General features: G+C 49.4%; 13 protein-coding genes across 13 annotated transcripts; 8 read left to right on the top strand and 5 right to left on the bottom strand.

Moving 5' to 3' along the window:
* Positions 1-11: 11 nt before the first annotated feature.
* Positions 12-1,265, top strand: N7455_008784 (uncharacterized protein; the record flags this gene model as incomplete). Its single annotated transcript, XM_040957877.2, has 1 exon — positions 12-1,265. The coding sequence occupies one exon, from the start codon at positions 12-14 to the stop codon at positions 1,263-1,265; it is 1,254 nt and encodes a 417-aa protein (XP_040811690.2).
* A 1,134-nt stretch (positions 1,266-2,399) lies between these two features.
* On the top strand, positions 2,400-2,846 carry N7455_008783 (uncharacterized protein; the record flags this gene model as incomplete). Its single annotated transcript, XM_065605973.1, has 1 exon — positions 2,400-2,846. The coding sequence occupies one exon, from the start codon at positions 2,400-2,402 to the stop codon at positions 2,844-2,846; it is 447 nt and encodes a 148-aa protein (XP_065460922.1).
* Positions 2,847-3,432: 586 nt separating this feature from the next.
* On the top strand, positions 3,433-3,978 carry N7455_008782 (uncharacterized protein; the record flags this gene model as incomplete). Its single annotated transcript, XM_040957952.2, has 1 exon — positions 3,433-3,978. The coding sequence occupies one exon, from the start codon at positions 3,433-3,435 to the stop codon at positions 3,976-3,978; it is 546 nt and encodes a 181-aa protein (XP_040811625.2).
* A 428-nt stretch (positions 3,979-4,406) lies between these two features.
* N7455_008781 (uncharacterized protein) lies at positions 4,407-4,631 on the top strand (the record flags this gene model as incomplete). The annotated part of the gene is made up of 1 exon (XM_040957857.2): positions 4,407-4,631. One exon carries the CDS (start codon positions 4,407-4,409, stop codon positions 4,629-4,631), a length of 225 nt encoding a protein of 74 aa, XP_040811607.2.
* Positions 4,632-5,893: 1,262 nt separating this feature from the next.
* Positions 5,894-7,489, bottom strand: N7455_008780 (class I SAM-dependent methyltransferase; the record flags this gene model as incomplete). Its single annotated transcript, XM_040957929.2, has 3 exons — positions 5,894-6,103; positions 6,162-7,132; positions 7,186-7,489. 3 exons carry the CDS (start codon positions 7,487-7,489, stop codon positions 5,894-5,896), a joined length of 1,485 nt encoding a protein of 494 aa, XP_040811617.2.
* Positions 7,490-7,817: 328 nt separating this feature from the next.
* N7455_008779 (putative cysteine synthase) lies at positions 7,818-9,381 on the top strand (the record flags this gene model as incomplete). Its single annotated transcript, XM_040957940.2, has 5 exons — positions 7,818-8,075; positions 8,151-8,210; positions 8,281-8,399; positions 8,465-9,141; positions 9,203-9,381. 5 exons carry the CDS (start codon positions 7,818-7,820, stop codon positions 9,379-9,381), a joined length of 1,293 nt encoding a protein of 430 aa, XP_040811699.2.
* A 118-nt stretch (positions 9,382-9,499) lies between these two features.
* Positions 9,500-11,611, bottom strand: N7455_008778 (Myb-like DNA-binding domain protein; the record flags this gene model as incomplete). Its single annotated transcript, XM_040957854.2, has 1 exon — positions 9,500-11,611. One exon carries the CDS (start codon positions 11,609-11,611, stop codon positions 9,500-9,502), a length of 2,112 nt encoding a protein of 703 aa, XP_040811598.2.
* A 257-nt stretch (positions 11,612-11,868) lies between these two features.
* On the top strand, positions 11,869-13,511 carry N7455_008777 (beclin 1; the record flags this gene model as incomplete). The annotated part of the gene is made up of 2 exons (XM_040957853.2): positions 11,869-11,953; positions 12,007-13,511. 2 exons carry the CDS (start codon positions 11,869-11,871, stop codon positions 13,509-13,511), a joined length of 1,590 nt encoding a protein of 529 aa, XP_040811659.1.
* Positions 13,512-16,020: 2,509 nt separating this feature from the next.
* N7455_008776 (uncharacterized protein) lies at positions 16,021-17,496 on the top strand. The gene is made up of 3 exons (XM_040957919.2): positions 16,021-16,302; positions 16,429-16,673; positions 16,788-17,496. Exons 1-3 carry the CDS (start codon positions 16,130-16,132, stop codon positions 17,456-17,458), a joined length of 1,089 nt encoding a protein of 362 aa, XP_040811602.1. The 5' UTR covers positions 16,021-16,129; the 3' UTR covers positions 17,459-17,496.
* Positions 17,497-17,815: 319 nt separating this feature from the next.
* On the top strand, positions 17,816-18,196 carry N7455_008775 (uncharacterized protein; the record flags this gene model as incomplete). Its single annotated transcript, XM_065605972.1, has 1 exon — positions 17,816-18,196. The coding sequence occupies one exon, from the start codon at positions 17,816-17,818 to the stop codon at positions 18,194-18,196; it is 381 nt and encodes a 126-aa protein (XP_065460921.1).
* Positions 18,197-20,147: 1,951 nt separating this feature from the next.
* Positions 20,148-21,659, bottom strand: pex13 (peroxin PEX13; the record flags this gene model as incomplete). The annotated part of the gene is made up of 3 exons (XM_040957915.2): positions 20,148-20,923; positions 20,984-21,514; positions 21,611-21,659. 3 exons carry the CDS (start codon positions 21,657-21,659, stop codon positions 20,148-20,150), a joined length of 1,356 nt encoding a protein of 451 aa, XP_040811609.1.
* Positions 21,660-22,339: 680 nt separating this feature from the next.
* On the bottom strand, positions 22,340-24,295 carry N7455_008773 (ER oxidoreductin; the record flags this gene model as incomplete). Its single annotated transcript, XM_040957843.2, has 3 exons — positions 22,340-22,484; positions 22,540-24,131; positions 24,194-24,295. The coding sequence occupies 3 exons, from the start codon at positions 24,293-24,295 to the stop codon at positions 22,340-22,342; spliced, it is 1,839 nt and encodes a 612-aa protein (XP_040811620.2).
* A 1,326-nt stretch (positions 24,296-25,621) lies between these two features.
* Positions 25,622-26,595, bottom strand: N7455_008772 (uncharacterized protein; the record flags this gene model as incomplete). Its single annotated transcript, XM_065605971.1, has 2 exons — positions 25,622-25,891; positions 25,945-26,595. The coding sequence occupies 2 exons, from the start codon at positions 26,593-26,595 to the stop codon at positions 25,622-25,624; spliced, it is 921 nt and encodes a 306-aa protein (XP_065460920.1).
* Positions 26,596-26,835: the final 240 nt, after the last annotated feature.

Raw genomic sequence — 26,835 nt, 5'->3', positions numbered from 1 at the left:
GATATGCCCAGATGGATATGGATATGGATCGCAATCAAGTGAGCGTTGACCTTACAAACAGATTATACACATTACTTGATGCTGCACGAAATGAAGAGATTATCTCAGAGTTGGGACTTCTTCCCACCGATCCACGTGAAGTCCTGAGCCGGGTTTTATCGACTTCCGTTACTTCTACACCTTCCTCATCCGCATCACTCAACACTGCACAGCAGATGACTTCTGTTGGTTTCCGTAGTATTGGCTTTGGCCAATGTGGACTCATCTTCGAGCGGCCCGGTTGTACTTACGCCATCAAAATCGCCCGCTCGTCGTTTGAAAATGCCCTTTGGGCAGATTTCCAAACCCACTTCGCGGCCTACCAGGCGTTTACAAACCACCAGTCCGAGTTCGTCGAAGTACGAATTCCCCGAATTTTCTCATATGTGCCGGAAGCCAACAATGAATGGTGGGACTCTCATCTGAATCTTTTCCCTGGATCACATCTCTCTTTCCCTTTGCCTGCAATGGCATTGATCACCGAACGCATACTTCCACTTCCCAAGCTGGCTCGACAAGCCCTCATCGATGCCTATTGCCCCGGGCCATCGCGACTGGCTGTGATGTCTCACGATACGAACCGTGATTGTCTTGCCCGTATCTATCTCGGCCGTCGACGTGGTGCTATTGACCCTCCAGCACGCAACTTCACATTGAGAAACTTCAACTTGTGCCTGGATCAAATGATCGAACTGGATCTGCCAATCCAACATTATGCCAATGCTATTGGCCAGGCTCTGGCAATCATGCATTGGTCAGCAAACGTCGATGGCTACGATGTTGAATTTGTGCTGGGCAGTGAACGCGAGACGACATACACCCAAGACATTTGTCGTTCGTTGGGAATCAGCGCAGAACAGGTTGCAAAGATGCCACCTCACACGGACCTGGACAGCATGATACGCGCCAAGTCCCAACGCCGAATCAGTCGTATCTGGGTTCTGGATTTCAATTTGTGCAGTATATGGGAAGAAAGAATGGGACTTGAAAGGCCGGATGATTTGATAGCTCATCTCGCGGAGGCATTCTTTGAAAACGACCCATACTGCCCTCGTCCATCACAAGACTCCGAACCTGAAAAGGCTTTCTGGTTTACGTTCAGCGAGTCTTACCGTGACACAGCAGCGAAGCTGCAGTCAGTCCCAGGAAAAGATTCGCGACTTGCGTTACTTCCGCAGAAGTTTCTTGATGCTTGTGTGTTGCGACAATCGGAAAATTCAGGCTAAGGTATCCACTCCGCTGCCATATGGACTGGAGGACAACGGCTTCCTCTATCTGACCTATAACTATGGATCCGAAGCATTGTCTCTGACAATGCATGCGAGCGATGTGCTTCCACAAAGGAGCTAAGCTGCTAAAGCAGCACCTCGCAAAATGTCCCATCTGCTTGGAGAACGGAGTACCACGCCATAGGCCGTACAGCTTGCTTCAACAATTGTCTTAAATTGAGGCCCAGATGAGAGTATAACTGTCGCGTTGAAAAGGGTGTGGTGTATGATTATCTTTCTTGCTAGGAATTTGTTCAATAATCCAAACTTTCTATAGTCAATCGAATCCAGCCGCGTAATATTCTCGGATGGACATCTCACATTTGACACCCAACTTGCTTTACTAGTACGAGAATAGTTCGCTTATGCGGCCTTGTCATGTCTTTTTAGTGATCTTTTTAGATGTCTTTTTAAGGTGTATACGAAGGTAAAAATAAAGCATACTTTGTGCAAGAGACTTTTCTATGTGTAACCTTTGATCATTTATCGCATTAAACGAGCTCACTTTATCGTTATCCTTTAGACATTATAAGCCCCGATGAGATACAAACTGGATGAATTCTTTCAGATCATTTTTACCCTTCACTTTCTTCTTCTCTTTTATATAGAGAACGAGGGCCTTCCCGTTTGACTTGACCTCCATGTGGCAGAGTTGCTCCTTCCTTGTTAGGGCTACCCAACTACTTAAACCTCCTCGTGCTTTTCTCCTCTCTCTCTCTTGTTTCCCTCTCCAACGCAGTCACCATGGAATTCATGTGAGTCAAGTGCATCCAAACTCTCATCCAAAACCACCTGCTAATGAGGGAAATCCGAAGTACTACGAGAAAACGTGCCAGGGTTGATGAATCTGAAGACGAGGACTACAACACAAGGTACAGGCCGCCGCCCTTCTGTCCCGATTGTGGGGTCAGATCACACCCGGGAAACTGTCGCCCCCGTTGCCATTGCTGCGATAAAAGACATTTTGGGGTTTGCACGGCATTTTGTAAAAAATGCACGGACATCGGCCATTCGTGGCGGCACTGTCGACTGTTCATCCCCAACCACATATGGCGAAAGGAACATTGTGGATTGCACACGGCAATTCAAAATATGAACATCACCGTGCCTGTGATTGACCCTGCGCCAACCTATACACCCACCTCTTTGAACGCAGCAATCCTCTCCCAACTGGACATAGCCCTGCATGGGCTCCATCGCAAGGCAGGTATTCCAAACCATTCACGTGTCATGCTCAACAACGTTAATATAACGACCAACATCCTTGCTTCTGAGAGAAAGGGTCCTCTTGCTCCGGATACATCACTATTGGATAGAGTCCAACGTATTCCAACTGGGCCACGATCAAACGTTCACAATACTAGGCCCGCTGCTACGAAGCCCACCTTCGCCCAGTCAGCATTCGCTCGTTCAGCCTTTTCCCAACCCGTGTTTGGTCAAACTGCGTTTTCTCAGCCGACTTTTATACACAACAACTCCATCGGCATGACTCCAACCTGGCCCCGTCACATCCAGCTTTCTGTGGATTCGAAATGTTGAGCTGCTCGCTTGTGCCAAGGAAGAATTCAATTGAAAGGAAATACACCAGGGAGGCTTATGCAAGTGAGATATATGTCTAGCGTTTTGTATTGCCACTATCCTGTTATGTGTGGGCTTGAATGAAGCGATGTTTGGTTTACTTTGCTAACATGAGCTAATCACGTGAACTGCTTGTTTAGAGGTGACAAGAATTCCACTATCGCAATATCCATCGGCATCATCAATGAGAAGTGCTAGTTGGCTTTTACTTGACATCTGTCAACCTCGGAAAATTGTGCTATTACCAAGGTCTGCCCAGTTAACCCCACTATTCCAGTGTATTTTGTGTACCTGTAACCTTCAAACTTCTGTTTGATCAAATTAATTCCCATTTGTCCATAATTTAGGGTTGTGTAGATTGACGATAACACCACTTTAGGTAGTGATCGGCCCTCCAGCTGTATTTGAATTCTTCTGTCGATCTTAATTCAGGCCGCCAGGCCAAAACTAGGCACCACGGCATCACAGTTTACCGGAAATAGGGTTTTGGCAGCTGGCGCCTCTCCTCAACACCCTCATAACCCAACTCACCCCCGAAAAAAAAAACATGTCATCTATCTCCATCGGACTCCCCAAAGTCCATGCTAGGTCAGGAGCCAATTCTGCCCCACCAACCGACTTCATAATCGGGACATGGCACGTAACCCACTCCAGCCTGCCCCTGTGGAAAGGCAAGCGGAACGTCAACATCACCTACAAGCTCCTCCCGGCAGATTCTGCCGGAGTACAAAAGATCGATGACCTGGTACAATACCAGTCCATTGACTCCGAGAAAATCAAATCCGTCCATGGCGTGGATACCCCAACGCCAGGTACTCCCGGCGCCTGGGATTGGCGCGGCAAAGGCTGGCTGATGATCGCGAGCTCGCACTGGGAATGTCTCGGGTTCGGTCATACCGATGATGGTAATCAGTGGATTGTCACCTACTTTGATAAAACACTCTTCACGCCTGCTGGTGTTGATATCTACTCGAGAAATAAAGAGGGGCTACCTCAGACTACTGTCGATCAGATACTGGATGCTCTTAAGGGCCTTGGGGTCAAGGATATTACCGACCTCGCGAACAGCGTCTTTCAGATTCCACAGAACTAGGTGGAAAAGCTAGAGACGCATGTTGTCCATACGTCGAGGATCTGTGGAAAGCAAAGTGCGCAGGTTGTTGCGACAATACCCTGGAGCGCGACGGGGAAAGAACTTTGGGGCTTTGACATCGTCAACATCGTGTTGGGGATCGTCAAATTGGTGAAATTGGTCTCCCATCATCTCCACCATCGACCTTGGGAAAAGCCGCTGGAAAGCATTGTCTATTAGTTCTGGGGCGTCTCCCAATTTCTCGGGGAAAATGGTGACAGTGGCCATCGCACTCACAATAAGTGGCCTTTTCCTACGAAGTCAGGAGCCAACCGTCCGAGACCAGTTTCGCATATCACTCTTCCGACTCTAGAGGCCCACTGCTAGTGGGGACTTTCCCATCTATCACGATTTACTGTGTGATGGCTCCGACGCATCCAAGGATCCTAATGGCTCACGAGAAGAGGGACATATATGCCCTGTCGCCAATTGTCCAAACTGCAAATCCCGAATCAAATGTTATGAGCTTCCTCAACATCTTCTTACGTGCGAAGTTGCGGTTTGTGATATTTGCAACCGACAATTTGCTCATGCAAAAACGGTTCGATAGCATCAAACTGCTGGTTTTCTTGCACAGTCCCAACAGCCCTCAGCAGGTAGACCTCATGGCTTGAGTTTGACCATCTGGAAGTCAAGGTACATGATTCATTTTTAATCTGGTAACCGACTTCATCTGCTTATATCTATAGGCAGGCACACGTCCATGTCCGGCGTGTGGTAAGATCGGCCATCCACTAAGAGAGTGCCCATTCCGCAACTTCTACAATCCAAGCCAACAAAAGGCATCTCCGACCCTGGTAATTTTATTTTCCTGAGTCCAGCCTTTCACGTATACTGATTATTATTAGATAGTCCCAGGTACAGGTCCCTGTCATCAAGATAGCACCAATTTCATACGCCCAAAAACGGCTCATGGCTCTGAAGAAGCGGTAGAATGTCCTCCAACCCCGATCCCGCGACTTCAAACCGAAATCATTACCGCTGGCCCAGTACTCTGTGACCTCGATGCCTAGCGAGAACGCCTTTGAGACTACTCCGGCCCCTAAGTCGACTCCCTCTAAGGACGCTGAAGGCAAAAAGTCAGTCTAGGACTTCAAAACTACAACGGAAGATTCACTTGCGGCAAATTTATACTGTGATAAGGTTATGACGATACGAAAACGAGGGAACGAATTATCTTATCATAGCTATTAGTTATTTTCTTCCTAAATTTGAACTAAATATAAGGTTGGATATTACCTTGTTCGTCTACAGTTTTACATTGTAGTAAATGAAAATCAAGTTAAAGTAAGTCAATATAAAGAAGCTTATTAGCTCTCTTTCGCTTTAGTCTACAGTCAAATCTATATCCTTGAATGGTTTATGACTGAAGGGGCCTACCCCTAGTGCTTGTCGCCTATCCTAGAAATGGTAAGCAGAATGGTAACAATACTTTCCCATTCGATTAAGGCTGCATACCATAATACGATGTTCCACGTCATTTCTTGCGATATATAAGGCCTGGGCGGTTCAGCTTTGACGGTTCAACTTTGACCGCTATAATATCTCTGGAGTCATGAGTATGAGAATTCCATTATGTCTGGGGTGCTTTTGCTATAGGCACCTAAGCATCTGTCTGAAGGCCATAGCTTTAACTGGTTGAGCGCGAATTTTCCACTAATGCCTGGCATCCATCGAGTGATGAAGGCTTGGGGGAAGACACCCCAGTTCGGAATTTGGGAGTTCCCTCGAGTGAGTTTTTGTCGGATTAGATCATTATCTAAGAACACATGGATGCCGTTGAAGCACCAAATTACATTCGCACATAATGAAAGGAGCCCATGTTACAAACAAGCCCGACAAGGCATGGTTAAATGATATTAACATAGATCTCTATCTACACAGTCATCAACATGCTAGCATTCTTATACCAGCTCAGCAGAGGATTCTCTCCATTCCGCGTCTCCGTATCCTCAATGTAAGCCCAACGGTGCACGAACTCCTCGTGGCTCGTGACCTGCGTCAGCTTCCCAGTAACAGCACGATACATATCCTCGACGACATTGAAATCCGTCGGGAAGAAGATATCGAAGTAGCCTTGGTGGACCTGCAAAAAAAGAAATCAGTCATGTTCAAAGTTCACATCCAAGAGAATATCCACATACAAAAGGAGTCGACACAGGCACCGTCTGTCGCTGGTACCGAGTCTGCACGACCGGTGCGTTGATACCAGGCACGGCATCTGGCAGGGAACTGAAGTCACTGGAGACTAGACGGTGGGCGGGGAAGTACTGGTTCAGGACATCAAAGAACTGCATCAGTCGGGTCGGAATGTACTCCGGCAAGGAGTATTCCTTTTGGAAGGGCGCGGCGGAGCGGAGGCCGCGGAGGAGTGGTGGGCCCAAGGGACTCGGGAAAGGACGGCGGGCGGCGGCTTGACGCACGCGCAGGAATCGAGCTGCGACGGGGTCCAGCTGGTTGTTGTAATACTCGTGGAACTCGCCGTCAGAATCGATCAGCACACCACCCTGCTGCGGCATTTCGGTGCCTTGCTTGTAGCGGATGGTGTCATGGGCGAAGTTATCGAATACCTCCAGCGCCAGGAAGAAACACGGAGAATGAACGTATGTGTCCCAGTCGAAGATTGACCGATTTACAATCTCGACCTTGTCCCGGTGTCCCTTGGCACTGAGCTTGTCGGTCAGATTCTTGTACTGTAGATCTGCGAGCGCGGGCGAGATCTCAATGATCTTGAACTTGGTGCGCTGATACACCTCGTGATCGGTGTCGCGGATGAAATCCAGAATGTTTAACATCATTGTGCCGTTTCCTGCGCCCATTTCGTAGATGATCAGGTCGTGGTATGGGTATAGGGTCAGCTTGTAGTTTGACACCAAATACCGCGCAATCGTCTCGCCGTAGTATGGTCGGAAGAGCTCTGTCGGTGTGTGCCATAGCTGCCGCGCGATATCTGGGTTCGTTGCATCAAGCTTGTCTTCGAACTCCGTGTACCGTTGACCAAGGAGTTTGTGGAACGCGGGTCCGTCTTCGATGTTGTTGAAGTCAAATGGCTCTCCGGGGCTGAAAATTGTCGCGTGTTTGGAAAAGTATCCGTAATGTGGGTTGTAAAGGCTGTCTGGAAGCGCAATGTCAGAACTAGTCTCGCTTCATTTTAGCCGCCGAACTCACCGTCGATGAACTCGCGTGTCAGCATCTTGACCTGTCGCGGCCGTTCACGGCGGTTACGTAGTTCCTTCGCTGTCACTATTGGGTATGTCCTATACTCCTCATCGATATTCTTGGGGTAGTCGCCTCGTTTTGTCCAGAGCTGGATATCATCGTGGGCTTTGCGCTTGACATTGACAGGTGTGCGCCGCGTCAGGAATGATCGGGATTGTGATCGAGCAAGTACGGAAGGCGACCGCCTTAGTGATCGACATGCTGGATGGCGGAAGAGCTGTCGGAACAGCTGGGTGAGGACTGGCGAGTCCATTGTGATTGCAGAGCTAAGCTCAAGGTTGTTCCGGGGAGAAGGACGGCGTTTCTGGATAACCTTTTTGGCCTCAGGCAGGATGACACGTGCCTCAGGCAAAAGTCATCACCTTCAATTTCTTCGACACTTTGGTGACTACATGGTTCTTGAAGCCGAACACAGGTTGAACCAGGGAATTCTTTGAATTGATTTGACCTCCAATATTTCTTGTCGTCGACGAAGTACAGGCTGACTGCTATCTTCCACCAAAAAGCCCGATGGTCCGAGCTTCATATCTCCCGTCTATGCACCAAACCTCAATCTTCAAGACATAAAACGGCATTGGAAGATGCCAGATCATTCAACCGCGTACATAGGCACGGCCTTTGTGGCTGGCGTGTGCCTGGCACTCGCATATCAGGAAATATCACGTCCCAGGCGTGATGATAATGTGGCAGAGCAAATATCTCCAACAAATGGCCTCATCGCCCGAGCTGGCCCACCCACTATTGTGGAAGGCATTGAAGGCTGCATTGGAAACACCCCTCTATTCCGGATCAAGTCACTGTCAGATGAGACGGGATGTGAGATTCTAGGCAAGGCAGAGGTAAGTAGCTTTGGTACATCGTATACCAACCTCCTCAAAAAAAAAGAGCTAAGAATGCGCTAACAATGCCCGCAGTTTTTGAATGGCGCTGGCCAGAGTTCAAAAGACCGAGTGGCACTAAGCATGATTGAAATTGTATGCCAGGATACACAACACGAAAAATATTTTTTACCTGCACTAGCCCAACATCACTGACACCAACCAGGCAGAAGAACAGGGTATCCTGACACCCCATTCCGGCGACACAATCTATGAAGGAACGTCGGGATCAACCGGCATCTCACTAGCAACACTAGCCCGGGCGAAGGGCTACTTAGCACACATGTACGGATACGCCACCCTCTCCTTCCCACCCAATAGCCAAAACCACTAATGCACATGCAACCCAGCTGCCTGCCGTCGGACCAGGCAATTGAAAAATCCAACTTGCTGCTGAAACTCGGGGCAATCGTGGACCGGGTTCCGCCAGCACCTATAGTGGAGCAAGCCAACTTCGTGAATCGCGCACGAGCACTGGCGAAAACGCACACGGCCTCATCGGGAATCTCCTCTGCGTCAGCGGATGAGCAATCCGATCTCCCCGCGGCAAACGAACGCATGACCCGTGGCCGGGGCTTTTTCGCCGACCAATTCGAGAACGAAGCTAACTGGCGCGCCCACTATGAAGGGACTGGCCCAGAGCTGTATGCACAGTGTGGGGGCCGGATTGATGCGTTTGTAGCGGGCGCCGGCACTGGTGGGACCATTTCGGGCGTCGCGAGGTTCTTGAAGCCGTTGCTGCCTAGACTTACTGTTGTGTTGGCTGACCCGCAGGGAAGTGGGCTTTTTAATCGGGTGGTCTACGGGGTTATGTTTGATGTTAAGGAGAGGGAGGGGACAAGGCGGCGGAGACAGGTTGATACTATTGTTGAGGGGATTGGGATTAACCGTGTCACTGCGAATTTCGAGGCTGGGAAGGAGATGATTGATGATGCGGTGCGTGTTACTGATGCACAGGCTTTGGCTATGGCTAGGTGGCTTGTGGAGAAGGATGGGATCTTTGTTGGGAGTAGCAGTGCAGTAAACTGTGGGTTTATTAACTCTCTGACTAGTGCATCTGATGCGTTTTACTAATGGGTGGATTATAGGTATCGCCGCTGTCAAGACAGCAAGGAAGCTTGGCCCTGGTCATCGGATTGTCACGGTACTTTCGGACTCTGGCTCACGACATCTGTCTCGATTCTGGGCCAAGGCTGGAGATGTGGGTGGCGCTGTTGATACCAAGCTTGAGGATGTTATGAATGCACGGGACGAAGACTTTCAGTAAATAGATTAATCGAATGTGGTATGGATGTCATTGGGTATGGATATGGATGTGGATAGATTTATCGATCATCGATCACTAGCCCCCTATTAGTATATTTGATTGCACCCAATCAACATGTTCAGGAGTTTATAAAAATCCCCAAGAAGCCATTGGGAGCAGACGCCTTACTGTCGGTTGTCCCGGTCACCTCTTGGATTTCGAGCTGCTCCAGTTCTTCCTGGGCAGTGCCTTCGGACGCAGCATCGCTATCTCCCGCGTCATCTTTGACTTCCTCCACGACTGCATCAGATTCCGGCTCGTCCTTTATCTCGTCGTCCTGCGGATCTTCTTCCGGGTGCTTCTCTTCCGGCTCCGCGTGTTCCACGGTCTCGATAATTGAAGAGGTAAATCCCTCGCCAACAAAAGCACGTAACAGCTCAAACTCAACCTCGTGTCGTGATCGGCCCTTGAACCAACTTTGTATCTGACCCCAGGTAAGATCCGATTGGGTGCTGAGTCGGGCCAGAGCTTCTAGTTCAGGCTGCGACCAGGCGGCGGAAAGTGGAGGTGGATTGGTGAGGCGGCGCGTCCAGTGATTGTAGAACCAGTGCCAGACTGTCTGGTATTCGCGACCTGGTAACATGTACATCACATCACTGGCCATCTTTTCTTGTTTGTACATCATGCACACGATCAGCTTTGCTTCATCGGGTGTTATGGGTCGCCTTTTGCTTGGGGTGCATTCCATGGGCTGCGGGGATGAGGCTTGGGTGCTGGCCGTGGCCGTGGCCTTGGGGGTCAAATCGCCTTCCGCCATAGAATGGAATGGCACATCGTTTTTGTATTCTGCGCTAAAGGCTTTGTTTTCTCGATCACTTGGTCTGTAGGCCCCTTGGGCTTGTTCTTCGAGCACCCCGTTTTCTTGGTGGCTTGATTCGGAGCCCCCATCTCCAAGGCGTGCTTCAGGCATTCCATCTATCTGGTTGCTGGATTCATAATCCCCTTCTTCGAGGTATGCGTGTGGAACTTGATCGTCATGGTGACTTGGCTCATAGCCCCCTTCTTGATCATCGCCTTGATCATCGCCTTGGTCATCGCCTTGGTCATCGCCTTGGTCATCGCCTTGGTCATCGCCTTGGTCATCGCCTTGGTCATCCACTTGGTCATCCACCTGGTCATCCACCTGGTCATCCACCTGGTCATCCACTTGGTCATCCGCTTGATCGTCAACTCGATCATTAACTTCGATGACAACAGCTGGCTGTTTCGAAGGCGTAGATGGCCCATCGTTCTCTTTGGTTGGAATGTGACGCTTCCCACGAATAATTTTCATTTTCGACGGTGTCGGCGATGGCTCATAATCCTGCAAAGGGTCATCCGACTCATTTCCATCTGGTACTGCCGCAAAAGACCAGTCGTGCGTAACAGGGCTAGAATGGTACTTTCGCTTTGCGGCTGGTCGACGCTTACTCGGCGTAGCCTTCGGTTTCGTTTCTGTACGTGGTCTGCGGGGTTTGCGCACAGCCCAGACAGAGCCACTCCCTGGCGGGGACGTAGACCTGGCAGGTGGAGAGAAGCCCACGTTTGATTTGCGGGTTTCAGTGGTAGGTGTTGAAAAGGTTGGGGGTAGGTCTGGGACTGCCCAGATTGGATCTTGCGGTTTGGAAGTGAGGATTGGGTTGGTGGGATGGGAGACACGTTCTTCCTTGGTCGTAGGACTGAGGCCTGCAGTCCCCGATGCTTTAAAAGTAAACACGAAATCCAAAGAGGTATCCATGTCTGTCTGTAGCTGTTTCGATGGCGATTCTTCGCGTGGGGCATCCGAAGAACGAGCACCGGGAGAGGAGGTCATAGAAAAGAATTCATCCTCTTCTCCCCTCGTGTTGTTGTCATCGTCTGCATCAGGATCTTCCGGCTCATCCAGGTCAGCCTGTGGGAGCCATGATCGTGGCTGGCCACCAGCATCGTGCTCGCCCCGCATGCCTAGGAGATGTCCATTGTCTACCACTATATCCCCAGTCTGCAGATCGATCTCATCGCCAACGTCGGAGAAGTCCTGGCTATATTTCGCGAAAATGCCTTCGAAGAGAGACTTCAATCGCGAGTCATTCTGTGCGCGCGCGGCCGGGAGATCAAACTCTGCGGGAACCTCTTCGTCGGCATCGGGGGTATATGATAGACATGGTCTCTTCGCCGGTCGTTCCATATTGTCCTGCATGGAGTGGTCCATGCTATCATCCGGGTCGTTCATGGTTCCGGATAAGAATCGATCGGCGCGTGCCTTAGAAGTGATCGAACGTTGAGCGCGTAGTAAAATAAAGCATAATTAGATTTAGCAACAATCTATTGATTGTCAAAGTAAAGTATCAAAAGTGTGGTGTGTAGGCGCAAGCGCGAGCCAAATATGCGGCAAAGCAAAAACAATCTGAAATGACGTTCCTCCCCCGAAGCTCCCTGGGAGCTCCCCGACTTCCACTCCCCACGTCCCCCCGGGATGAATTAACAACCATGTATTGCCAGAAATGTCGCACGCCGCTGAAGCTGGATGGCTCAGTAGAGTCACTCAACCCAGCTGCCTTTGACTTATTATCGAGTAAGTTTACACAAAGCGATCGTTCCGATCCCGCTAATCAAACTGCGGTCTAGACTCTACAGGAAAGACGCTGTCAGATACCGGAGCTGTCTCCTCGTCAGCACGATCGTCCTATCCACCCGAACACCGCGACAAGTATGACCAGTCCTCTAAAAATGCTACATCGCCAGTTTACAGACGGTCTATCCCCGCCCCGCGTGCAGGAGGCCAGCACCACCCGCCCGCAATACCCCGTGGCGATAGCGGCAATATGTCATTTGTGATGCTCACTGAGTCTCAAGTTGCGCCACCGCCACCAGTCGGTGAGAGTAACTCTGCTGCCCGAAGCAAGCGAAGTCCTACACAAGCCCAACTCCGGGGCCAGGAGGATGGATCATTCGTTGATCAAGTGGAGAAGACGACACGGCTGTTTGAGATAGTCTCGGCGCGGTCCGATATCGACCATCCTATTTGCGTGGAATGCACCGAGCTACTTGTGGAAGGATTACAAAAACGCTTGGCTGGGTCTACGAAGGAGCGAGATGCATACATCTCATTTCTTCGAAACCTGAATGGGTCCATCCCGACCGAGGAGGAGCTGCAGGCAGCACAAAAATCGTTAGATGAGAGCCTGGAAGCGGAACGGGCCGCATTTGCAGAGCTTCAGGCCTTTGAGAAAGAAAAGGCTGCTCTAGATGCAGAGATTGCCAGTTTGGAAATCGAATCGCGACACCTGGATGCAGACGAGGAGAGCTTTTGGCGGTCGCGCAATGCGTTTGCCTTGACGCTCACTGAGTTTCAAAGCGAACGGGATGCGCTCAATATGCGGTATGATCATGACTCCCAGCAGCTTGAGAGACTGCAACGGACGAATGTCTACAATGACGCGTTTTGCATTGGTCATGATGGATATTTCGGTACTATCAATGGACTACGGCTGGGCCGGCTGGCCAACCCTTCTGTTGACTGGCCTGAAATTAATGCTGCGTGGGGACAAACCGCTCTACTTCTGGCCACGATGGCCGAGAAACTCGGATTCCAATTCCAGGGGTATCGTCTCAAACCACTAGGGTCTAACTCGCGGATTGACAAGATTGAATATCCCATGCAGCCATCCGGTCAGCCGGTCGAGGGAGCTGCACCTAAAGTGACCCAACTAGACTTGTTTTCGTCCGGGGATCTCCCGCTCAACCTTCCTTGGCTCCACCGTCGTTTTGATTCGGGCATGGTGGGGTTCCTTGAATGTCTCCGCCAGCTGGGGAAGTTTGTTGAAAAGACGCCAGCACCAGTTATATCTCCCCGTCGTGGCCAGACCGTCGCCACCGCACCGGGGCTAAAGCTGCCCTATGAGATTAAGCGGGACCGTATTGGCGATGCCAGCATCAAGTTGGGCTTCAACCAGAATGATGAGACATGGACTCGAGCCTGCAAGTACACGCTCACTTGCTGCAAGTTTCTCCTTGCGCATGCCAGCAATCTCGCTAGCACGGGGTCTAACAACTCAGCTGCTGTCGCGGCTGCAGCCGTAGCAGCCGCCGACCAAGCCCGACAAGCAACGGCCCCGAGGAATAAACCCTGAAACACACCCCGGGATATTTTTTTATATTTTTTAATTCTAAAACAGCAAAAGGTGAGGCTGCACAGGATTTTAATCCCAGTCATGTGGGCGCAAAATCGCGCAGATGGATGAAATTAAAGACCTGCACAGCGCATCACTTTTCGTACTTTGTCGATAAGCTCCAAGCACACGATGTACAGTGATGTACATTATAGGGGGGATGGCAATGACGTGCCACTGGGATGTTTCAACCAAGGCTGAATCCCCCCTCGTCTGATTGGCCTGTCACAACAGAACTGGAATGACGAGGCGGCCCAATCCCCTGACATATGTCGGCTGAGTGCAGGACTGGCGCGTGGGCCGGGAACAGACCTCCCCCACTCTCTCTCTCTCTCAATAACTCATTATCTATGAGCGCGGGAGAGGGAAACTGCGTCCGATGTGCATTCGTACACCCATTTCCAGTCTGCGCGCTACATCCTAGTACCTGCATGCGATCCGAGCCGGTGAACGATGGTCTGTGGACCTATGAGCGTGTCGACGGCAGATATCTCCGGATACAGGCGGCTCGAGTGGAGTGGGCTCCACGCGGGATGACCGTTGTGTTCCCTCCCAGGAAAGCGCGGTTAATGGGGGTTTTTGTTTTATAATGTTATGTTTTGTTTGATATATGTATTTATATTAGAAGAGAAGATAACAAAGTACACCCCGCACTTTTTACAACGATCATCCATGTCCAAGGATTTGGTTATTTGCATATGTATAGTCTTGGGATACCTGAGATGGGAGTGGTATTTACGCCTTGTTATTATTATTATTATTATTTTATGTTTTGCTTTTTTTTTCATCTGTCTCTGATTATTCCCCCTTTTCTACATGTACCTATTCAATATTGATTGTACTATAGTACTTTCACCTCATCCATTCGGATATCATCAAAGCTCTCAGCAAAGATACCACCTATCCCTCTCGGGGACCAGGATTTTCGCTCCCCGAAAGACAAAACCAAAAAAAAAACCCTGTAGATCAGTGCATCATCTTCAACCTATGATTCCGAGCTGACCAACACACACTAGTTCCTGAGTTTTGCGCTGGGAGTTCTAGCCCTTGAGATATGGGCCACGCGTGCAGGTGATAACGGGGGGGCATGTGCACCGTTGTAGATGAGCGTAGGATTGAGTGGAGTTCAACTAAACCTTGGTAAAACATGAAGATAAATCCACCGGTAGAAGTAGACTCTGTACATGAACTCCATTGTACTACATACTATCCCCGGAGAGTACTCCGTATATTTTGTAGGAATGGAGATATTGTACTTTTGGGTAGAGAGTCATCCAGAGAAGAAAAAAGACAGAAAAAAAAAAAGGGTAAAATTAGCACGGACCTTGCATCGTACGTTTTTAATAAGTCTCGGCCGGAGATGGATATTAACTATAAATACAAAGGCACTAAAGGGAAATTGGTCTGACAGGGTAACCTTGTCTCGAGACCAAAGCGCATGGTATTTTGCCTCCCCTTGATGAGTGGATTACTTCGATGGGATAACGGGTTTAACGGCTTTACTCCTTGGAGTGACAGTTGAGATCTGGCACGTTATGGCAGGTGTCATATCGATAGTACATATCTCCATCCCACGAGTCACGATATATGTATATATGTATATTTATACTCCGTATATAATATATTATATACCAAGACAAGGATCCTAATATGACGTGGCTGATTGATCCACGGAACTGGGATTTTTAGAGGGCATTTTTAGACTCGGACAAAGACCTGTCAGGGAGGATTCGGCCCGCTCCCGGTCTTTTTTGTTCTGATCTGCAGATTGTTTTGTCTTTGAGGATTGAGGATTGGATTATAATATTATTATAAAGTACTTTGTATAAGAGTATAGTGTACGGAGTACTCCATACGGAGTACTATATTCTAATGTATGGATACTATCTACTATCTACTATCTCTATACCAAAAAAAAAAAAAGAAAGGCAACGGAAAATGCATCCAATTTGCGGCCAGTGCACTGCATGTAATAGTTCGCTTAGGCTGTAAAGGTCAAAAGTACCTTCTCCACTCCTTTGTAGCCATCATGATTTAATTTAGAATATAAAATATATATATATAAATATATAAATATTAAAAAAAGCAAATATATAATACTAAAATCCAAAAAAACAAAGAATCCTATATTCAGACTCCTACCACAATAAGACCCAAACTCGGAGATATTCTCCAACATATACCTAAATACCCTAGATGCCTATGTATAGCTAGTCCTAGTCCTTGATGGTCAAGGCTGAGCCACTGGATCTCCCCCGTCCACTCTGATTTGTCCGGGGAAGCAGGGGGTCGTGCGTCCGCGTGCACGTCGCCGCAAAGAGGAGGGAATTCCCTTGGCCCCCCTCATCTCTTGCCTCTTTGCTATTTTTTGTTATTTTTTCTTTTTTTTTCCGTTTAAATTCCTTTTTAGATATTTAATTTGATTTGGATTTTATTTTCTAGAACATATTATGATTTGCATTCCTTTACCGAATTTATTATGGACTCTGTTTTGCATAATAATCCCATGAGACCAGTATGATATAGACCCCTCCAACTCTATCTCTCTCTTATACATTCTATAACCTCTGGCTATAATCATGGATAATTACTCAACTCCCATCTCCCCTCAATCGCCAAATGTCTTTCGACCCCGCCGATCCGATGACTGGCACGAATACCGTGAAATCATCGAGCAACTCTACCGCAATGATCAGTTGAAGCTACGCGATGTCAAACGCATCATGGAAAGAGATTATAAGTTCTTTGCATCGTATTACTATCCTTTTCTTTTTCTTCTTGGTCGTCATCTTCCTATTTGAATATGCTGCTTGCATCTTCATCTCATATAGATTTCCCCCCTCCATGATCGCAGTATCACCTAACTCCAGTCCATTAGAGAAAAACAATACAAAGATCGTCTGGCAGCATGGCATGTGCGAAAGAACATCAAAGCCAAAGAAGTCCATCTCATGCTTCGCAAGCAACAGAAGCGCGCCGCCCAAGGCAAACAGACCGCATTCCGGGTAAACGGACAGAACGTCGATCCAAAACGTATCGCCCGTTTCGTGCGTCGCTATGGAACATCATGGGATACCAACCGAGGCAAAGAACCAGAGACTGAGACTCAAAGCCCAGAACCTCGTGAGTGGACATCGAAATCCCGAGTTGATATAGACCATACCATGGATATCATGGATATGTCTTGGCTATATCAAACTCCAAACTCCCAATATACACATACTAACAATCCCATAGAAACTCCATCCGACATGACCTGCTACACACCAGAACCAACAGACGAACACAGCGTCACAACGCCCATCTCACCACTCACCGACATGCAATCGCCAACCCGAGAGATGCCCCCTTACCCACTCGGCTCATACGGTAAATCCACGGCCGTTCCGGTGAGTGTGAGTGTACCGAATGATATTGATGGAAGATATCTCGCTCTAGACCCAAACCACCTCGAAAGTCTACCCGATCTGGAACTGGAAGAAACAACACCCATGCCGATGTCTATGCACCCATCCCAGCCTCAGCCACGCCATATCCAGTCCTACCATCATTCAATAGGCAACCATCTCTCCCACGGTGCACATGGGTCTCACAACTCTCACCCATCGCACCCTGTGCACGGTTCCCATGGATCGCATGGATCGCATGGTGTGCACAACGCTCACAATGCTCATTCTTCGCACGGTTCTCACGGTTCTCACGCGCATGTTCATCCTGGACCGGCACCGAGGGATCTAGAGGATGCACCGAGTGAAGTCGATACTCATCCGCCGGATTGGAATACGGTTGAGTCGTTCCAGACGAGGTTGCAGGATTTGGATTTCACGCTTACGCAGTCGATGTCAAAGTGGGCTAGGGATCAGGATCCTAACCATGAGCCTCCTCACCATGAGGGATTGGGGATGTGATTTTGATTTTTGATTTTTGATGGTTTTGGTTTTTGATTTGAGATTCTTTTCTTCATTATGTTTCATTTCTTTTGACTGCTTCATTCGCCATTTGCTTTCTATCCATGTCTTGATTTCCCCCCCGCCTTTCCCCATCAGCGTGTGAGCCCGTTTTCTTTCTTTCTTTCTCTCTTCTTGTCTTTTCTCTATGTATATGGTTCCTATGCTCTGTTCCCATCATCTCCCTTCCAAACATAGCCCAGGGGAGGAAGACTCATAGCAAGGGCGTTCTTATTATGGCTTCTCCGCGTTTTAGATTGGTGATCTATGCATTATGGCATCTGAGTTTCTGTATATCCTTTGTGCTGGCTATCAAGTATGGGTAGCACGAGAAGGGGGGACACGGACACGTCTCGGCTCAACAATACCTATCCATCCGCTCGACCGACATTATCCTCCCCTCTCGACTCAACTCGCCCAACCCCGGCTCCAGTCCCAGTCTCAGCTATGTCTCACCCGACACGACATTTCCTCGAAGACACAAGAAACAACCCTGGAAACTACTGTGTTGCAACCCCCGTCTCGAATCTCTGCCCAACACTTCTACCACACAACCCCGGCCAGGTCACCGTTCGTCCCTACGATTATGCTTCACTTCATCCTAGACAAACTCAACTGTGTACCTACCCTACGACCCCTCCAGGATTCCCCATGCACAACATATTCCAGATGGATACGACTGAAAGCCCGCCACGTTGAAACGAGGTATCTCAAACGGCCAGTTCCTCGTGGGACTTATTGTAACACACTCTACTCCATCCATAGTCGTTACATATATAGTCTCTACCAGCACATCCAAATCACCCCACGGGATAACGTATATATACAGGTAGCGATACGTGACACAAGTCGGACAGAAGGAAGCATGGAAAACGTAGTGTAAAAGCATTGAAACGAATCGATGAACAACCGTTATCTACACAACGTATTCCAAAAGGCAAGGCCAGATCCATCTAAGCGTTTAAGCAGATTATACTCCATACACAGTAACTATACCGAAAGTACCATGATAACAATACAAACATAAGATCAATATAATTCCAAATTCCAAATCAAAGACACAGCAAAGAAAAGGCAACGACATCGACCCCCTTACTCCGATCTCCATTACCCCAGTACATGTACATGAACATGGGCGTCATACATATGTCGCAAACAATATACGGAGTACATAGATCAGCAAGCGTAAATAAGTACACGTAAATTGTATATGACAAATAACCATATAAGCCTCCAAAAAGCCAAAACGGCCTTTTCCAACTAACCCCAAGTCCCAAAATACAGAAAACAACCAACAATCCAACCGGATCTCAAACCGGACATACGGAAGACGGAATACAGAATCCCCAAAAACAAAAAGCCAAGCCACCCCCCGAATTCGCCTCACCAGCCCGAACCCAAATAGAACCACCTCGAAATGTAAATCCGACCGGGAGTGCTTAGTCGGGAGGCGAAAAAAAAAAGACCAGCTGCAGGAAGCCGGATGTAGACGTGGAATACGGAGTAGTTTGAACTTGACTCGGGCTACACTATACTCGAATGGGGATTGAGGCAGGGAGCAGGGGTTTTGGGAAGCGAGATGACGTGGGCGGGTATGTGCACCTGCATGGAAGGGGGCAGGGATTTGGATTTGGATTGATTTTGGGTTTGGGTTTAGATTTAGGGATTTGGATTTGGATTTGGGTTTGGGTTTGGGTTTGGGTTTGGATGGGAATTTGGGGATGCAGATGCTAGGGCTACACTACATCTACATCTACATCTACACTGCAGTACTGATATTAATGTACTCTGTACTCCGTACAGATTCCTGCATATCATACGAATACGATGTTGTATAGGGGGTTTGATTAGGGTATGTAATATTAGTGCAGATTTGGGAATAAAATATACGATATACCGAGGTACGTTGTAGCAAATATAGATTGATATTCGATGTATCGAGTGTCAGAGTCAAGTGGTGGAGACGGATCCGGATATGTGCCGGGAGCGGACGGGACGGGTATGATGGCCCACTGTGGGCCACACGAGGGATATTCCACCAGGGGGGGGGGGGGGGGGTGCTCCGTGTTGAATGGGAGGAGGTACGGGGGATTGAGGATTGGATAGGGTATATGGTAGGGGTATATGGTACTTTTGTGGTTACGAAAGGGGAAGGAGGGGGCTTGTTTCGAACTAGAACTAGTGGGAGGTTTTTTTTTTTCCAAGGTTGCGGTGTGTATGTGGTGCATTGCACTAAGTACTAAATACATAAGCCAAATGGGATCGGGGACCGTCGCTAAAATGAATCCAATCCGATGGAATGACAGAAGGGGAAGGAGACGCCAAAATTGAAAAGAAAAGGAGAAAGAGTGGGAAATAGAGACTACCCAGTATCACCTGGGTAGGGAGAGGATAACCACTGGTATCACAGTAGATCACAGTTCATAAGGAGGATCGAGGAGATCCAAAGGCACGCTCGGGGGATATATAAGGATGAGCATAAAGCTCGAAGGGATGGGAGCTTTTGGCCGGTTAACGTCACTATCAGAAAATCATACCCTGCACCAACATGTCTAGCAATTCAAAGACAATGGCAGACAGAGACAAGTAGAAGAAGGAAGCCCAAATTAAGCACCGGGGAAAGTCTATGACACGGCTGATGGCTCATTGCTCATGAGTAGAAAGTGCTCTTTTGGAAGCTCTCAGGTGAGATATCGCCAATCTTGCTGTTAATCTCGGGTTTCCCCAGAGATGACAGACTCTGTGTGCGACCTTCAGCCATAGGGTCACCCTTCATTGTAGAAGTGCGAGTGACAGGCTCGCTGCCCGCTGTGATAGCCTGCTGATTGGGCCGGCGCTGGATAGTCTCCAGGTACGGACCGGGGAGATATCCGACACGACCATCGCGGGCACGGCAGCGCCACCACTCGGAGGCATTGCCCATAGGATCAGACTTGCTGAGGACGGCGACAATGTCGCCCTTCTTCACAGCCAGGTCGATTCCATTGCTCTCCTGGGTCTCAGGGGTGTAGTCGTAGAGGAGACGGCAGAAGTCCAGCTTGGCCGGGTCGAGCGATGCTGAGCCCGGCTCGCCGTTGGGGCCGACGAGTTGGCGGCGCTTCGCCTCTTCCTCCTGGGAGCGGGCCATGGTCTTGATGAGCTTGCCCATCAAGTAGGGGAGGCCGAATAGGGCAATCAGGAACATGAAGAAGGGCTTCTTGGATGGCTTGGTGGGAGCCGGTGAGCCATCGGGGAGTGTAGCAGCGGCGCGGCCGCCCATGAAAGCCGCAAAGGCAGCGGGGGTCAAAGAAGTCGCATCAGCTGGAGGAGGACGCCCTGTGAGCTTAGCGATCAATGTGCGGAACCACCGAATGAGGGTGAAAATGCCCAAGGCTGAGCCGAGGGTTGTTCGCAGGTTTCCGAATTGTTCTGCGACCGAGACCATTGCTATAAAAATGAGTCAGCGAGTGTCCATGACAAGCTTTTTTTCTCCAGAGGAAGACAAACCAAAGAATGAACTGTGCGTAGCCATGTATGTGCTCTCGAGCATCTGAGCAAAGCCACCAAACGCACCGACGATACTCTCAATCATGTGGAAAGTGGCCTGGGTGCTCTGCCCGAAGGAGTTCGTCAGGCTGTTCGGATCATTGGGATCTTGTCCCGGCATGCCACCGTACATGCCTCCCATGCCTCCCATACCGCCCATGCCACCATACATGCCACCTCCGTAGCCTCCATAGCCGCCGCCGCCGTACATGGAGCCCATACCGCCCATGGAGCCGAAGCGGGAGTAGGGTGACCCCATCGCACCCATGCCACCCATGCCGCCGTAGGTAGATCCATACGCGCCTGTTCCAAGGCGCGAGGCTCCATATGGCGAGTAGTTGTTGGCGGTGTTGTTGACTACGGAGTTGAGAGCGCTAGGACGGGAGGGGAGGTCGGGAGCGGTGGAGGTTGATACTGCGGGGTTGGTTGTGGTAGTCATCGCGGTCGAGGCAGCAGGACTACCAGCGATAGGTGCTGTTGATAATGCGTTTCCTGGAGAGAAGAAGAGGGGATGTTAGTCGGGGGTGGACACTGTGGGTTGCGGTGACTCTTGTGGCGCTAGGATATCGGCTATCGAAAGACACTTACCAGCTGCACCTGCTCTCTCCCACGGTTTCGGTGGCGAAGGCGTCGCCATGGTGTTAGATATTAGTGTAGTCGCATCTAGATACGATATAGATTGTATTAAGATAGATTTGTCGCGAGACTGAGAGGGTGAGAAGAGAGAAGAGAGAAGAGAAAAGGACGCATGTGGCCGGGAGCGGAGATGCCGAGGTCGGGGTTTGCCGAAGAAATACGGGGTATCTTCTGCTTAGTACACAGACCTGGCTATATTAATTGGAGATGAATTGTATTTATGAAGGTTATGAAGATCGAATAAGTCTACGTAGTATCTAATTATCACATTCATCTTGTTCTGTTCCTGTTCGCCCTACCCCGTTGGCTCTCTTCCACTTCGGCGAAATTTCTTCGGTGGCAAATGCGTGTACCTGGGGTAATCTGAGATTAAGGACAAAGTCGATCGAATTAGTGGAGTCATATGTTATACATATGCCTAGATATATACTGGCTGTTATGTACACATTTATATCTACATGTAGCCCGTGTAACTCGGCTGCATCTCCCTCTACAAGCCAAGATTCGGCCTACACGTGAACACATCCCTGCAGTAATCCAACCTGAAGAAAACCTGAAGAAGAATAAAGGATTATAGATTCGCACAAGTACTCCGAAAAAAACAATCCAGACAAAGTCTATCAACGCCATAACACAGAGCCATATGTACAGATGCCAATGCAAAGATGAAATACAGGGAACTCATAACTCGTCATGATTAGCATGGGCAGCAGGTTGAGTATGCGGACGCGGCTGGGGTGTCTTCAGCTTCCACATGCGTGGAGGCACCGGCAATCCAAGCCAGTAATTATACAATCGGATGACTTCCGAGCCGCCGATTTGGTAACTGCGAGAGTCGGTCAGTATCAATCCGAATAAAGCAAACCTAGGCTCAAACTTACATTGTATGTGGTATGTCCATCCAAGACTGCCAGATATACCCAACCGTACCCCAGACCATATCCCACTCGGACTTGAGATCCTCCCAGAAGCCGTCGTCTGGGCCGGGCGGTTTGCGCTCCCAGGGGTACCGCTCGGGTGCCTCGCCTCGGCCCCAGACATACCCGTCTTCGGGTCCTTCGCCTTCGAAGTAGAAGTTGTTATTGCCGTCCCTGAACACGCGCCTGTTGTTGCCGAGGGCGTTGGCGTGGTGGGATGAGGGTACAGCACCGTGAACGGGGAACATGTGAGTGGTACCGGTCAGCAGAGCTCGCTGCATACTGCGCGATGCAGCGATACTGTGCGAGATGCGGCCGAGGGTATTGATGAGGGCGACCAGCTCGGTGCGGCGCAGGGGCGGGTTCTCGCCGTTCTTGGTCTCGTCATATTCGAACAGCACTTTGAGCGCGGTTCCGTATCCGTTCACCTGGAGCTTGCCCCAGAGGCGGCACTTGTCGCAGCCGACACAGTCCATCAGGCGACTGACATTGCGGAAGCGGTTGCGGAAATCCTCTTTCAGACCCAGGCCGTTGGGGTCTTGGAACATGATCTTTTCGTCAAAGATTTTGGGGAGTTCCGACAGGGTGCCTGTCAGCTTGTTCATGCGCTTTTTGGTCTCGCGGTCTTGCACTGGGTCACTGGCGCAGAAGGTGTACCCGTCCAGGTGTTTGCGCAGCTTTGCCACGGCGCGCGATACTAGCGCGTAGTTGAAGTACATGTTTGAGATGCGCTCTGGGTGGTCGAGGAGGCGTTCCTTGAAGCATTGTACATTGGGGTGCCATTGGCCTGTGGTTTGGTTGAGGTAGTCCCAGCACAGATGTGTCGAAATGGACGCATGCATGCCGCTCAGCAGCCGGTGGAATACCCGCTTCTCCAAGCACTCGTTGTCCAGCGGCAGGCCTTCTACTCGCTGCGACTCCTTGTGAAGCACGTTGCGGAAGTCAGAGGCCGCCTGGAGGCCACCCATCGGGACGTTCGCCGACTGCTCGTCCAGCTCATCAGCCACGGACTTCAAGAAGCAGTTTTCGCTATAGATAGCATTCCACACTTGGTTTGCGCCTGCTCCGCTGTATCCGGTAAACCGCTCTGGGTTGTCCACCAAGCTCACATAATCTCCCTTCCCAGCGGAGCCCTCGTCCTCGGGGACACAGTAGTCTCGCTCTTCACATTCGTCATCGTATTCCACGACACAACTCTCGCCGACGTCTTCACCCAGCTCTCCCTGGAGTGGGCGTTCTTTCGGACGCTCGGCTTGGATATTGGGGGGTGGGTGGTTCGCCTTGGGACCCTCTAGTTTGCTGAGTTCTTCCGCGCGCCATGTCAGCGGGATATCCTCCTCCGAGTCAATGGTGTTCACGGCGCAAGCGATGTTGCCACACATGCTATTAGCATCGTTCCAGAATGGACACTCTTTATTGAATAGGTTGAGGCGATAGTAGGAGAAGAAATCCGTTTCTTGCGTGAGGGAGTTGAGTGTTGTGAAAATCAGGTCGTTCATGCCGTTGATCTCGCCATACGTGACACAGGCATCCGATACCATGGCCGAGGGTTCGAGCTAAAGCAAATGGACTGTCAGTCATCTGTATGGAGTATCCAAGTTTCCTTGACAAAACTTACAGCACACTTGGTTGGGTCCAGTGCAAGATTATGAACGTTGGCATGGCTCAAGCCAGCAAGTGCGAACACTGCGGCATATAGCAGCCTTGCTGCAGACCGCATCTTGGTCTCCGACTTGTAGTATATGTAGATCGAGCGCGTAGAGTCGTCCGGTTGTTGTATATGCAAGGTGGCGCGAAGGCCAAAGATTCAACGGGAGGATCTGTTCAGTGGTGGTAAGCCGTGAGATTCGCTGGGTGATGGTTTAGAAAGAAGAAGAAAACAATCTCAAGAAGATCAAAGGAAAAAAAATAACAGAAACAAGAATGTCAGGGTCTGCAAAGTGGACAAGCTGGCCTGGAAATGCGCGGAGGATCGGCCGATCGCCAAGAAATGATAATGGCCTGATTGATAATGACCTCTGATTGGCCAGGTGGCTTATTGATCCAAATTTGTAAATTTGTAAAAGTGGCAAGATGGAAGGTCATGGACGTGGTGCCACAGGATAGTGCCATCTACTATTATACATACTACATTTGAAGGTTAATATAGTACAGCATATATATAGTACAGCCGGTCTACAGTCATTCCCTCCCCCAACATGCCACCTTGCAAATATATATCAAACAACTATTTACCTCTAACTAGACTACCAGACTGCCAAGGTGGTTATTGAGTTATGAATAAAGTATCTGAATAAGAATTTACAAGTCATTCAAATCCCTGTCCAATCCACCTATCTAACCATATCTGAAACAGCGTACAAAGGTTCTTTGTCTTTGTGCCGTGAAAGCCATCAGCTCATGAGGATTGCGTGACTTATCATTGGCAGTTAAATACTAGACACATATATGAATAGATATACATTGAAGGCAGCAACAAAGCCATATTTGCTCAATTGCCCGGTTAACCCGGACTTGACTCATCGCCTCCTCTGTCTTACATTTGCACTTTATGCTGAGTATATATCTCGCATGGGAAGCTACAAACATATTTTATCAATCGTTTTTTTGACCGAAATGAGATACAACCGTGTAATAAGGGGTAGATTATTTAGTGAATACTTACTATGAATTCTACTAAGCTGGAGGATCCCAACGTTGGAAGTACCTATATGACCCTAAAGCTACCCAGAGACTGTCTCTGAAGGACCATGGCGACGAAATCTACTATGTGATAGTGTCCTGTGTACAAAACATTCTCATTCAATAGTACAAACCAAATATCAAAGATTTTCCAAGAAAGAGAGAGCAATGCATAGTCTATAAGAGCAAAGGTGAGTATAAAATCTATCAACCCAAAGTCAGTGTAAGCAATAACGACGAAGCCAACCAATCTTCTTAAACCTATGGATATTCAATACCAAATCATACATATTAATAATCTAGGATCAAAATCGGGAAACTCAAACGGGGTTTGCAGCCCATTACCCCGTCGATGCTGATGATCTCAACGACGAGCGTCAGAGTCCCGACGGGGGTTGCTATTCAAAGTCTCCCCGATATTGGCATTCAAAACAGACACAGCATCACCAGTGCTAGGGGCTGGTACATTAGACGGGAACTGCATACCAGCAGGGGGCTGCGCAGACGTCTTCGGTGCACCAGGTAGAGCACGTCCACCGGGGAGATTGAGTGGGGTGAAAAGGGAGTTAACACCCGGAAGAACTGGATCCGGAAGAACGCCATTCTGCTCGATATTACGGAGTGGAGCAGCCATCTGAGGCATCGACGGTGTTAGTCTAGCATTTCCACGACGTCGCGGACGAGCACCCGGTTCAGGGTATGGGGCAGCGCGATGGCGGGTTCGCCGTGCCACGCCGTAAATAGTATCTGTCGGGGCGGGCATAGTGATATTGACATGCGGGTGGGTGCGGGCTGGCCCAGCAATCTTTGTGCCTTGGTGACAGGTCCAGCGCCGCCGGGTGTGTAGTATGGCGGGCCGTCGATATGCACGATACTGGCTGGCTGCTGCACGGGATAGTGTGCAGGAAGCTCGCGGGGGAAGACTCTCATCTCGGTTAATTGCCAACTCGCTAGTAACTGTTCCAACTGGTCGGCTACGCGGGTATGGTCTCGTTGGTGGAGAAGGTCTGCAATGGCGTAGCCCAGCTGGGCTTGGGTATACCAGCAGGAATACCCGAACTCCGTGCCGAAGTAATTCTGATGGCGTTGAGCGCGGCCAGTGAAGTACTGTGGGGGAGCATCGCGGACGATGGAGTTGGGTGGATAACTTGAACCCATCGTCTCTCCGGCTCGTCGAAGGGTTGAGAGCTGGAGATTGAGCTGGCCCATTCGGCCAATGATATCGTCTTGGTTTGCTGGGTAGTTGTTTCTAAGACCATGGATGATCTGCTGCATGAGGGTCCAGAAATTAGCATGCTCGTCGCGGAACTCTTCGATCGCCGATCTGCGTCCTGACATAGCTGCGGTTTAATAGATTAGTGGGATGGTAGTGGATAGCGATGGAGCTAGCCTCGTAAGTTCGAGGCTGTGAATGATTGCTTTATGTAAAAGGCAAACAAGCTACGAATGGTCTGATAAAGGTCAGTTGTCAAAGCCGTAGAAGAATGAATAGGATATGGTTTGGTGAGTCGTATATGTTCGGTGACCTCGAAGTTTATATAGGCCTTCCGAGGTCGGCTTACCGGGTCGAGTACACAA

Source organism: Penicillium solitum, assembly GCF_028829755.1.
Source record: "Penicillium solitum strain IBT 25940 chromosome Unknown utg000005l_segment0_segment0, whole genome shotgun sequence".
In the NCBI taxonomy this organism is placed as follows: Eukaryota; Fungi; Ascomycota; class Eurotiomycetes; order Eurotiales; family Aspergillaceae; genus Penicillium; species Penicillium solitum.
The sequence above is the reverse complement of the archived record's forward strand: the minus strand, read 5'-3'. Positions and strand labels throughout refer to the sequence as shown.

What these genes read in the sequence shown, in the direction of transcription:
- N7455_008776 (XM_040957919.2), top strand. Translation starts at nt 16,130, where the DNA reads ATGGATAATTACTCAACTCCCATCTCCCCTCAATCGCCAAATGTCTTT. An exon ending in GATTATAAGTTCTTTGCATC is followed by an intron (nt 16,303 to 16,428) that starts GTATTACTATCC and finishes CCAGTCCATTAG; the next exon opens with AGAAAAACAATACAAAGATC. An exon ending in GACTCAAAGCCCAGAACCTC is followed by an intron (nt 16,674 to 16,787) that starts GTGAGTGGACAT and finishes ACAATCCCATAG; the next exon opens with AAACTCCATCCGACATGACC.